This window comes from Siphateles boraxobius, unplaced genomic scaffold (assembly GCF_051911475.1).
Source record: "Siphateles boraxobius isolate OS27281-9 unplaced genomic scaffold, OSU_SipBor_1 164, whole genome shotgun sequence".
Taxonomy (NCBI): domain Eukaryota; kingdom Metazoa; phylum Chordata; class Actinopteri; order Cypriniformes; family Leuciscidae; genus Siphateles; species Siphateles boraxobius.
Window position 1 is genome coordinate 16,084 of NW_027508771.1, and position 13,198 is coordinate 29,281.

At 39.5% G+C, this 13,198-nt stretch overlaps 1 protein-coding gene across 5 annotated transcripts in view; it reads right to left on the reverse strand.

Moving 5' to 3' along the window:
* LOC143740057 (zinc finger protein 292-like) overlaps positions 1-13,198 on the reverse strand; it is a 60,125-nt gene that overhangs the window by 11,386 nt on the left and 35,541 nt on the right. Inside the window, exons 7-8 of one of the 5 annotated variants that reach the window (XR_013204724.1) lie at positions 5,309-5,387; positions 5,011-5,092 (exon numbers count right to left, since the gene is read on the reverse strand). The exons of 1 other annotated variant lie outside the window; for it this stretch is intronic. Coding sequence is in view for 2 of the 4 variants with exons in the window: in XM_077232128.1 (XP_077088243.1) it covers positions 5,011-5,024 (14 nt within the window). In the remaining 2 variants the exon portion in view is untranslated. Of the gene's footprint in view, positions 1-5,010; positions 5,388-13,198 lie in introns of those variants that run through there. 3 more of the 5 variants (XR_013204725.1, XM_077232128.1, XM_077232129.1) reach the window with 3 other exon arrangements.

Sequence of the window (13,198 nt, forward strand, 5' to 3'; positions counted from 1 at the left end):
AAGTTTAATTAAATGACTACAAAACAACATGAAAACTGAAAACCAAAACTGAGACACAGGAAACACAAGGGAAACAGATAATAACGAACCAACACAGGACTGCAAACACAAGGAGACTAAATAGGGAACAAATGACAGAAGGTAACAAGCAAGACAGGTGAGGGAGATAATACAATTAACAGGTAACGAGATGGGAGGGGCTGACAATAGACAGGAGAGCACATGGCACAAAGGAAACACATGACAAGCCATGTGCTCACAATAAACAGAACTAGAACACAAGAACATGACAAACCAGGAATGTCAGACCTCTGTCACCAACTATGATAAGACCAGACAGAAGTGACAGAACCCTGACAGAAATGGGTAGTCATACACATTGCATAGGGATTTTGTATTGAACATAGCTCTGGATCACAGTGTCATAGAGACAAGGGGACGGGCTCATTTTAATCAGACGACCAATCAGTCTCTCAGGATCATTGTGAAGCTATTAAGCCATGCCCTAGCAACCATTTACAGCACCTTAGCAACAAGTTCCATTCCATTGAAAGAGATAAAAGGGATAGAAGTATCATAGAAACATGAGTGTGGTCTCGTTTTACCCGGGGCAGCAAACATTCAATCATGAATTACCTGAACACTTCTAGCCCCTCCCTAGCAACCATTGTTGAGCACCTTAGCAACCAAAATCCAAAGAGGTATATCTTCTATTCTGAATGTCATAGAGACATGGGAGTTGGTTTATATCATTCATAGTGACACGCAGCCTTTAGAGTTTCATGATTGGCAGCTGCCAAGCCACTCCCTAGCAACCAAAGAGAGTACCCTAGCTAACATTTTGCAAGACGTATACTGCCCTACAAAGGCAAAAGGCCTTAACTCGCTTGAGTGTGGAACTAAGAAAAATGACTTTAAAGATTTTTAGTTGTCCCGCCAAATTAATTATAGGTAGGACACTGGAAATTTGGCAATTAGATGTTTAAGTAATAAACATTATCTACATAAAAAATTCTTGAGCTCAAACTTGACTTTTGACCACTATTTTAAAGTGTTACTGTACTCTGCCTTTGTCTCTGTCAGCAAAAAGTGAGAAGTCATGCCAAGGCAAAAGACAGTGACTTCCACATTATCAATATTTGGTTGCTGATCACCATTAACAAAATCATTATAGTAACACCTGTATAAAATCTAGTGATCATGGCATTTATTTTGAATGATTTACAATTACTTATAGCCATTTACTTATTGTGCTTTGGTTGGATTCTGGTGGCCCTATTAATTCATTAGACATGACAAAATACTTCCGTAGCGGTAAAGAGTATAGGCTATCCTCAAGTGGTACTGAGTGGCATAAGACTTTCTAAACACGCGTTCAAAATGATCACGATAAAACAGATCCTCTCGCACATTCGACCCGGAGACTGGATTATAGCGATGAATCTGAAAGACGCATACTTTCACAGACGCTTACCGAGATTCGTGTTCAAGGTGTCACGCTCCTTGTCCGTTCACGAAAAGTAGCCTATGCAGTGCTTTCCCCCTTGAGACTCAGTAGGGAGCGCGTTCTGGACTACCTAAACAACTAATGCATTTATAGCACAACCTTCTGTGTTCTGCGTCTTTTCAGTATGCGGTGCTTTCAGCTGCCTGTCTGCCCTATTATTGTGCTTGTGCACTTCGCTCGTCCCGCGGATTTATTCCGGACGCTGTGATTGTATAACCTGCTTGTAACAGCTGAGCTGGTCTGATGTTGTAGGCACCAGCACTTGCTTCATTATGTTGTATGCACCAATATACCCTTGTTGCTTCATTATTATCACTCCCTGTGATGTATTTGTCCTGCGTCGGCTCGACCGTGTTCAGGGCGGTGCTGAAAGCGCCGGCGAAGTTTTGGCTCTCTGCCAGCTAGATGCATTAATGTTTCAACCAGATCCGGTAACCGAACTGGGTGAGGCGAGGCTTTAGTTCTTTGTTGTATTCACCTGCCACGGCATGTGTAACACTTTTCTGTCAACTCTGCATATATCCTTCGCGATCGATATCACACGTTTGTCGATGGAGCGGGTTTAGAGCATACTATCTGACCACATTAGTGCAGGACAAGGCTCTGAGGACATCAGAAGTTACAGGGACTGATGGCAACTGTAAGTACACAGGCCAAAAATGTGCCAAAAATATCAATAACTCATTTTCAACCAAAAACGAAGTTACGGTCTTTTGCGTTTGCACAGCAGCATATCTCTGCATCAGAACATCGTATGGAGATGGGGGTTGGCTCTTTTGACTCATGCTAGCAAACAGGAGTTCCAACATGCTACAGCTACATGCTAATAGCGATTAAGTAAGTGCTAAATCATGCCAAGAAACTGATAAGAACTCCAATAGTGACCATCTGTGACAACTACTAACCACCTACCAACACCATAGCAACCACCCAGAATACCCTAGCAACCGCCTACCAACACCATAGCAACGACCCAGGACACTCTAGCAACCACCTAGCAACCACCTGAACACATGAATAATCCATATCTCGGCACGAGAACATCGTACAGACATGTTTGTTGGCTCGTATGCAATCATGTACCACACCCTAGCAACCGAGTGGCGAGTTTTGCCACTGCAAGCACCCACTCACATTTTCTTCTGGAAATGTACATTCTATGGCCATCTTGAAAATGGACGCCATCTTGAATTTTTGAGTGGCACACACATTTTTCCATGATAATGTTCCTTGAAGAATATTTGTACCAAATTTCATGATAGCATCACCATTTGAAAAAAAATATGTAAGTATTCAAGAAAAATGGCGGCCATCTTGAAAAATGGGTGCCATCTTGAATTTTTGAGGGACAAGCACTGTTTTCCAAAACAACATTCTGAAGAGAGTATTTTCACAAAATGTTATGCCTACATGATATCACTGTTTGAACAATTGACAATGAGCATTTGACAGAAATAGTGGCCATCTTGAAAAAATGGCCACCATATTGAATTTTTGGGTGGCCAACGCCTTTTTCCCAAAAAATGACCCTTGGAGAGTATCTGTGCCAAATTTCATGCTTCTATACCAATTTGAACGATTCTCTTGAAATATGCCATTAATCTGCTGCACTACAGAAGCATTTCAGAAGCAACGTGACTGTATGCGCGAGACCATGTGATTTGCCTGTCCGATGTGATTTTTCTTGATTTTTGGGTTTTTACCTTACAGTCTATGGTTTCTACCAAGGATATATTGGTGTGCAATACAATTGGGAGTCCTTACATGGTGTTTATTTAAAAATTTACAGTGTTTATTTACTTTTATTTTGTATCACGGTGCGGCTTGGACGCGGCGTCCGTTGAAAATAGACTTAGCACATATCTTTAGTGAAGCGGTGTGGAGAGCTGTCAACCCCCCCCCCCCCCCCCCCCCCGGCAAGGCCCCCATTAAGAATTGTAAAAGCCCCCCCAAGTCGTTTGTCCTGGCGCCGGGACTGGAGAGGAGAGATAATGGGTGTGTGCGAGAAAAGGGAAAGGGAAGAAATGACGTAGAATGACCAGTAGAGGGAGGCAGAAGAAAGAAAACAGAAGAAAAGAACCAGGATCATGACATGTTTGGTTACTGACATTCTTCAAAATATCTTCTTTTGTGTTCAGCAGGAGAAAGAAATTCATTCAGGTTTGGAAAAACTTCTGGGTGAGTAAATGATGACAGAATTTTCATTTTGGGTGAACTATTATTTTAATGTAAAATATTAATGTTTTAATTTTAATCTAGGGAATTTTAATGTTTGGTTTTATTAGAACAAGCCTGTGCTTGCTGTCTTGCTGTTGATTTTAAGAAAGCTTTTAAGATAAATTACTTAGTGTAAATGCTATTAAGTCCAAATGCAATTTGAATAAAAAGACCCACTGTTTACAAGTATATAAGTGGTATTAACATGATTTAAACTGACATGTGTTTCTGTTCTATAAAACAGGTCTTAAGTTTTTAGGGTGAAAAAGATTACAATGCAATTAATTCCAATGGCATTTAAGAGTACAAATAGTTTTAAGCATATTAATCACAGACAGTTATTGTTATGAGAGGGGGTCCTTGGAAATTTTTCTCCGCTCTAAGGGGTCCCTGGTCCCAAAAAGTTTGAGAACCCCTGCTCTAAGCGATGTTGGATGACGTCACTACTTGTTGACGTCCGAAGTCAATCATAGTTGTTGACAATAGTCAAACAAAATCGAGGCTAGCTCGACCCTCCCTCCACCTCAACCTGTCCTCTCCCTTCCGTGCTTCCTGAAACAGGTTTTTCGGATGTAAATTCGGGACTTTGCGCGTTCCTTCTTCTTTTCCCTCTTCTTTACTATTTGTTCATAGGAATGTCGTCTCTTTGGTTGTGTGTCGGCCATATCAAAATTCAAGAGAATATAATTCTAACGTTAGTCGTTGTCTAACATCTCTCCTCTATCTAACTTCCCTCTTCATGCTTCTCTCTCCTCCACTCCCCACACCCCCTTCATGTGCACAAGCACTAACCCCCAAACCCCCACCCCCAAATCATTCTTGTCGGTTATTGGCTGGAACATTGTTTGTCATGTTTCGTGGTCCAGGTAGGACCAGTTTGTTTTTGTTGCCGTTTGTGGCGCCTGGGCTCTCTACAGAGACCGCGTTTTTTTACAGTGTGTTCAGGGGACAGGCAACTAGCGGATAGTGCGGAGATGTTTGCTGTATGTGACAAAAAATGTTTCGGCCTGAACAACGCGTGACATCACTTAGAGCACCTTTAAGCAAAATATAGTGAATATGTAATATGCACCATATAACACATTTTCTATATTTTTTACTATATTTATTAAAATGCTTCTCTCTAGAGTTATGTTTCTAGTTAACTAATGAGCTATGGACATTGAATTGCTTCCATAGGGTAAATGTAATGTTATGTGACTTTGTTTGCAAGCTTTTTTACTGACGTCTTTACACAATTGAAACTGATTGAGCAACTACAAGTTGTACTGTTTTTTTCAACATACCTTCTTATGTCCATTCATGTTTATTTTGAGCTATAAACAGTAGTAAAGATGAAGAGATGATCGTTCATTGCGCTCCGTGCTGCTGCTTGAACATTAAGGAGTGTTTTGACATTAAAGAGTTTCAAAACAACATTGTTTGAATTTTGTGATCAAATTGAAAGCTGAAAGTTTTGTTCACGCAGTTAATGAAAACAGTATAAATCTGATCTTGATTCATTTATCGATTCAAGATTGACTAAAATCACACTTGTGTCAATATTGTCAACCCAGCTAGTGTACACACAGCTGACATGTTTACCTGTTGTAGCTTATCCATGTTGTGCACATGAAATAGACGCTGACACAGTCCAAATGCGCCATTGGAGGAGCGTTAATCACTGTTTCATTCAATGATTGGAAAAAATATATGATCAGAATATTGACTTGTCTAATAATTATGCACGCACTAGAGTACACACACACACACACACACACACACACACACACACACACACACACACACACACACACACACACACACACACACACACACACACACACACACACACACACACACACACACACACACAGTAAAACCTCACATAATGGAAACAGAACTGAATGAAAAGCTGACATGACATGTTTAATGAAATACAACAGGCAAAATCACAAACACAATTATTTTTATATTATTTTGCAGCCCTTGCGCACACTGATTGAAATTTAAAGTTTAAGTATATAATATTTTTCGTGTTAAAAAAGATTACATTCTTTTAACCCAGTTTATTATTTATTGACTACCAGTAGTATGCTATTCATGGGCTTATCTCCCCCAAAAGTGTAAACATTGAGCCCCCCCAGGCACCATCAAAACACTGACAGCGGTCCGCTCAGATCAGTCAATCTCTTTCCAGCAACCTATAGCAAAGGTTTTAAGGTTTTATAGAAATGCAAGCCAAAATTCACTGCATTTAGAACTTTGAAGATCAAACAGTTCAAGAACATATCAGAGCGCACAGGGACAGCACTGCGGTGCATTGCGCTACAATAGGCACTTTAATAACATGCAGCATCATCATGCACCCCATTCAGATGTAAATTGTTACCGATTAGTTATACACCGATTCAGACGTCTCGTGAGTTCAGTGTTGGAAAGATCAGTTGTTTTAACCATTCATTAAAACGAATCGGTTCAAATGAGTCATTAGTTCGCGAATTGGACGTGTCATTATCGGGCATGTGCGCGTTGTGTGATTATCCCAGCGGTTAGGACATCCTAGGGCTGGGCGATATGGCCAAAAAATCATATCTCGGTATTTTTTGGTAAAATGGCGATATACGATATATATCTCGGTACTCTCTACATTTTTCTATTTGGATAAAGAAAATGTATTTATTTGAAAAAAAAAAGTTATTTCACATCCTGCTCAATGATATCCAAACAATTTTGATATTGAAGGATATGGAAACAAATATAGGGAATGTAATGTAGGCTATGCAATATATTATGTGCAAAAAGGTGGTTTAAATCACATTACATTCTAACATTGTAACATTACAAACAAAAAACAAAAATAATGCTTTTGTGTTTAAAAATGACTAAAGGCTAAAATAAAAATGAAAATAAAAACAAAAGCACAAACTAATTATATTAGCCTGCATTTGATTACCCCATTATAATGGTCACTTTCATAAAAATATACTTGTAGGTTTAAAATTCCACATATGGCACATTTATTGTCTCCAACAACAAATATTTTAGTAATATGTATTTAGTCAGAATTATTGCGCTACTGTTCTATTGTGCTCGTCTGTTTGGCGCGCATGCGCGCGGCGGCGCTCATTGACGGAAGCTTGAATTTTAGCGGAGATTCATTTTAGCGGAGCGCTTTTCAGAGAAGATAAGGTAATGTATTTTAGCACAATTCCAACCCAGCGGTAATTCAGGAAAAAAGAAATCTCCACATGAAACTTTAGTCTTCTGACCTTGCCATCGTGTCGATTTATTTTCATTAATATGTGCGAGGGAGAAAGAGCAAGACAGTGCTTAGTTTTGAGACGGTGAAGCCTATACGTTCGCCAGGCTCCGCAGAGAGATTGCGCCCGGGGCTCTCTCTCTATCTCTGCTCGTTTAGTTCATGCGCCCTGTCACAAGCGCAGCAGTGCATCTACATGACAACAACGATGTGTGAATGCCCGTGGCTGCCTCGTTTGTTAGCATTGCTGGAGGACAACAGACTATACAAATACGGTGCTGTACAAAAACATAAATTATAGTTCGCCTCAAAGTTTTTTATTTGTGTATTTATTTAATTTGTATTATTTCTTCCCCAAGCTCATAAAATAAATTTGGGTCACACATAAATTGACAGGGTCGGTCGGAAACCATAACCCAACAAAAAAATTTTTATGCCCCATAATGACCAGCGAAATCTACCAAGAGCAGCGCAAATCAGCGTCTGGTTTGAGACATGCTTATTTTGGGCGGTATATAATGGCACAAATACCAGTAAATTGACTAGAACAAACCTTAAATTACCTTGCGTGGTTCATTTAAATACTTTCCTCCCATAAACTTTGCATCTGAAAGGGAAACTCCTACAAATGCATATGCAATAAGGTCAGCTGCAAAAATAACTGTGTCCCCGTCTTTCAGAACTTAATTACATTACTTTAAAAGAGTCCACCCCTCAAGATTACGGTTATAAATATGAACCTCATATGAAAGGCAAAGGAGGAGGTGTTGCCGTAATTTATAGTAATATTTCAGAATTACTAAAAAGTCCAGTTTCAAATATAATTTGTTTGAAGTGTTGGTGCTTAATGTAACAATATCTAGTGTAAACGATAAATCACATTTGAGATTTGTGCTGGCTACTGTATACAGGCCACCAGGGCACCATACAGACTTTATCAAAGAATTTGCTGACTTTCTATCAGAGTTAGTACTGGCTGTAGATAAAGTCCTAAATGTAGGTGATTTTAATATACATGTAGATAACGAAAAAGATTGCATTGGGATTGGCATTTAAAGACATTCAGGACCTACTCATTGTCGTAATCATACTCGAAATTTAATATTATCACATGGAATCAATGTTGATTAAATTGAAATTCTACAGCAGAGCGATGACATCTCAGATCACTATCAAGTCTTGTGTAAACCCTGCAAAGCCGACTCAGGGTTACGAATATGTTAGACCTATCACTTCTGCCACTAAAGATTACTTTATAAATAATCTTCCTGATCAGTTTCATCATCTCAGCATCCCAGATAGTTTAGAAGAACTCGATATTGCGACAGAAACTTTTAACTCTCTCTTTTCCAGCACTTTAGACAGACTTTAGTTGCTCCTTTGCGCTTAAAGAAGATTAAAGAAAATACTCCAACTCCATGGTACAACGAGCACACTCAGGCCCTTGAAAGAGCAGCCAGAAAAATGGAGCGAAACTGGAAGAAAACAAAACTAGAGGTATTTCGCATTTCATGGAAAGAAAGCACGATTGCGTACCGAGAGGCCTTAAAAACTGCTAGATCTGCTTATTTTTCAACCCTATCAGAAGAAAATAAACAAAACCCTAGGTATTTATTTGAAACAGTGGCTAAATTAACTAAAAATAAAGCTTCAACACCAGACGTTTCCAAGCAGCACAGCAGTAATGACTTTATGAACTTCTTTACTTACAAGATTGATAATATCAGGGAGAAAATAATAACTATGCAACCGTCTACTACAGTATCGCATCAGACATGTCGTCTCACTGACGAAAAATTCAATTAATTCATTGCTATAGGAGAGGGTGAATTTTATAAACTCGTTAAATCATCTAAATCGACAACATGTATGTTAGACCCTATACCGACTAAACTATTGAAAGAAATACTTCCAGAGGTCATAGATCCTCTTCTTAATATAATTAATTCATCTATGTCATTAGGATACATACCAAAAACCTTTAAGCTGGCTATGATTAAACTACTTGTTAAAAAAACGCAACTTGATCCTACAGAATTAGTTAATTACAGGCCGATCTCGAATCTACCTTTTCTTTCAAGGATACTAGAAAAGGCAATATCCTCACAACTATGTTCATAAAGAAATGGTATCTGTGAGAATTTTCAATCAGGATTTAGACTGTATCATAGTACTGAGACAGCTCTCATCAGTCACAAATGTTTTGCTCTTATCATCCAATCGTGGTTCTATCTCTCTATTAGTGCTACTCGATCATAGTGCTGCATTTGACACAAATCGACCACAACATTCTTTTAAATAGACTCGAAAATTATTTTGGCATTAGTGGAATTACACTAGCATGGTTTAAATCATACTTATCTGACCGTTATCAGTTTGTAGCAGTAAATAAAGAGATATCTTATCGGTCAAAAGTTCAGTATTGTGTACCACAAGGATCAGTACTAGGACCGTGGCTGTTCACTCTGTACATGCTACCCTTAGGAGATATCATTAGGAAGCATGGCATTAGTTTTCACTGTTATGCTGATGATACTCAGCTCTATATTTTTTTTCACGCCCTGACGAAACTTACCAATCCACAAAATTAACGGAATGCATAGCTGATATAAAAAACTGTATGTCTAGTAATTTCCTACTACTTAATTCTGAAAAAACAGAGATTCTAATTATTGGGCAAAAAACTTCATCACGTAATAACCTAGAATACTGTCTAACACTTGACGGCTGCTCTGTCAAGTCCTCGTCGTCGGTTAGGAACCTGAGTGTGCTCTTTGATACCAATTTTTCATTTGAAAGTCACGTGTCTAGTATCTGTAAAACTGCATTTTTTCATCTTAAAAATATATCTAAATTACGTAGGGCTGGACAATAATTCAATATATCAATATATATCGCGATACATTTTTTTTCGATAACGGTGATATGAATTTTAAACACATTTTCGATATTTCAATATACATAATAGCATTTGTCACTAACTGACGTTAGGCGCGCAGCCGTCAGAAAGAGCAGAACACGATTGGCTACTTTCGTGATGACGTACACCACAGACAAGCGCAGCCAGTGCTCAGCAGTAGTAGCTGATCTCCAACACGGCAAGTTTTAACTAGCCTACAAAATGAGCGCCCCTGACCGCAATTCAAATTTGACTGCTTTCTCCTCACTTGTGGAAGCTCGTTCAGACGAAATAGTTGATAAGAGAGGAAAGACAAATTCAGTAGTATGGAAGTGGTTCGGCTATCGGGGATCGGATAAACTTCAGGTTTCAGTCTGCTGCAAAATGTGCCGGAAAGTGGTGCCGACTAGCAGCGGGAACACCTCAAACCTGTTCCACCATTTGAAGCAGTGCCACCCGATAGAACATTCTGAGAGTCAAAAGATGAAGCACTGGCAGCATAAAAGTTTAAGCCAACCTGTCCCTGAAACAACAACACCATCCTCATCCCCAAAACCAGCTGTGTCAAAAGAGAAACCCATGCAGCAAACACAGATGGCTGCATTCATGCCTTATGACAAACAGTCTAAACGTCATAAAGACATTACAAAGGCTGTTACAAACTTCTTGGCTAAGGACATGATGTCGTTTAGTACGGTGGAAAACGTAGGATTCAGGAAAATGATTTCAGTCATCGACCCGAGATACGAGCTCCCTGGGCGAAAATATTTTTCACGCACATCTATCCCTGCACTTTATGGTGAAGTAAGGGAAAGGGTGGAGGAACAACTGAAGTCAGTGTCATATTTTGCGACCACAGCTGACCTGTGGTCAAGCCGAACCTCAGAACCATACTTGAGCCTGACAGTCCACTTTATTGACCAAGATTGGAAGCTTGTCAGCTTATGCCTCCAGACGGTCTACTTTCCTGAGGATCACACGGGCGAAGCAATTGCAGCCGGACTGGCAGATGCGCTCGCCTCCAGGGGACTCCGCGAGGACCGGCAGGTCTGTATCACCACAGATAGCGGGACCAATGTCATCAAAGCCGCTGAGTTAAACAGATGGACAAGACTACAATGCTTTGGGCATCGACTGAACTCTGCTATTGGTAAGTTATACGCAGTTAATATAAATGGTAGTGTTATGTTAAAGCTGCAGTACATAACTTGTTAAAAATTAGCTAAATATATATAATGAGCCAGTACATCATGAATCCAATATCCAAACCGTGTTTTTGTCTTATCATGAATCACTACGGTACATCTATAATAAGTGTTTATATTCAGACTTTTTAAACTACTTCGCCTCGGCTCCGCTGCGGAGTAGCCCAGTACCTGCGTGATTCGTCATAGACATAAACGGAGAGAAGTAGTTCCAGCAACAATGTTCTTCCGCAAGATGCATGCAGAGCGCCAAAAGCTACGGACTGCAGCAGCTTTAACTGATTTTGTTTATGGTGTGAGGATATATGACTAAAATCATTGTACTTATTAATATTTAGTTGTAACTAGTACTTAGCCTGTAGTTTTGATTAGGTGATTTTATTCACCCTATTTAAGTGATTTTATAGGCTATTCATTTAATCTTTATTCAAGACATGCATATTTGTATGGATACAGCAATTCTTTCAATTAAATTCAAAGGTGTTTTACTGGCATTGGAACATATGTTTACTTTGCCAAATCAGGTGTGAAGTTAAAACAAAAAAAATTATGCAAGCAGAAGAATTTTGCAGTAAGAATAATATGAATAAACAAAAAATTGTAGTTAAAATATATATACAAATTATAAGTATATATTGCAATTTGCAATTTTTTTCCCCTCTATCTGTCTACCGAGAAAGTTAACCAAGACAAGCGGGTGGACAGAGCAATTGGAGTCTGTAAAAAGGTGGTGGCTGCCTTCTCCTACTCCTGGAAGAAGAAACGGGACCTTGCAGCGCCTCAGGAGGAGTATCACTTGCCAAAGCACAAGCTCATCAGTGAAACACCAACAAGATGGGGCTCCCGTCAACAAATGGTGAAGCGGGTTCTGGAACAGAAAAGGGCCATCACTGAAGTCCACTCAAAGGACAAGAAGACCAGACCGCTGGTTCCTACCTGGCAAGATGTGGATGTTTTACAGTCTATAGATGCAGCTCTAAGCCCACTCCTCGAATTCACTGATGCCTTGTCTGGAGAGTCCTATGTCAGTGTATCATTTCTAAAACCAGTGGTGCATCTCTTCAACACCTCCATCTTGAAGGAAGCAGAGGATGACACAGAGCTCACCAGGACCATAAAGACAACAGTGATGGGATACCTCAACCAAAAGTATAATGACCCAACCATGGATGATCTACTTAACATGGCATGCCTCGTTGACCCCAGATTCAAGCTCCAGTACACTCAGGAGGAGAAAAGAGAATACATCAAAGGGAGAGCTGTGTTGGAGATGCTGAAGGGAGAGAAATCTGTTGTGGTCAGGGAAGAGGAGTCCAGAGAAGAAGCCATGGGAGAAACTTCTATACCAGCCAAGAAAACAAAGAGGTCCCTGGCTAGCTTTTTTTCAAATAGGCCCACCACTACTACTAACACAGAAGATTTGAGTGCACAGCAGGCAGTTGAAAGGGAGCTCGGCAACTACCTTCTGTCTCCAAATGCTGACAATGACTCAAATCCTCTGGATTGGTGGAAAGTCTATCAAAAGAACTTCCCTAGAGTAAGCCAACTGGCACAACATTACTTGTGCATTCAGGCCACAAGCTCCCCCTCTGAGAGGGTTTTTAGTACAGGTGGCAACATTGTCACATGTAAAAGAGCATCTCTGAAGCCAGATAATGTAGACCAGCTAATATTTCTTGCCAGAAACCTCTAGAGCCTGTCATAGGGTGTCATCAACACTTAACAATGTCCCTGCCCCCAGCAACATGTGTTTTGTTGTTGCTCTCTCTTTTTTCTGCAGCTGAGCACTTTTAATATTTTTTTTATCCTGGCTGAAGCACTTTGGTTTATAAGAACAAGTTTTGTTACAAGAAGTTTTGTGTAAAGAATAATATAATCAGCCTATGTTACGGTTTAAATTTAAATATATTAATAAGGTCAGTCTGAGAGTCTTATGTTTATTTGACTTTTCTTGTTTGTATAAAGGTTAAATGGAAATAAAAGGTGAACGTTAATTACTTGTACCGTTTTTATTTCTAAAATATTAAGTAGTTATAAAGGCTAGATTATTTTAATACTCTACTGGGTGGTTGACCTGCACGTTTAATACATAAACTACAGCTGGTCCAAAATGTAGCCGCTACAGTTCT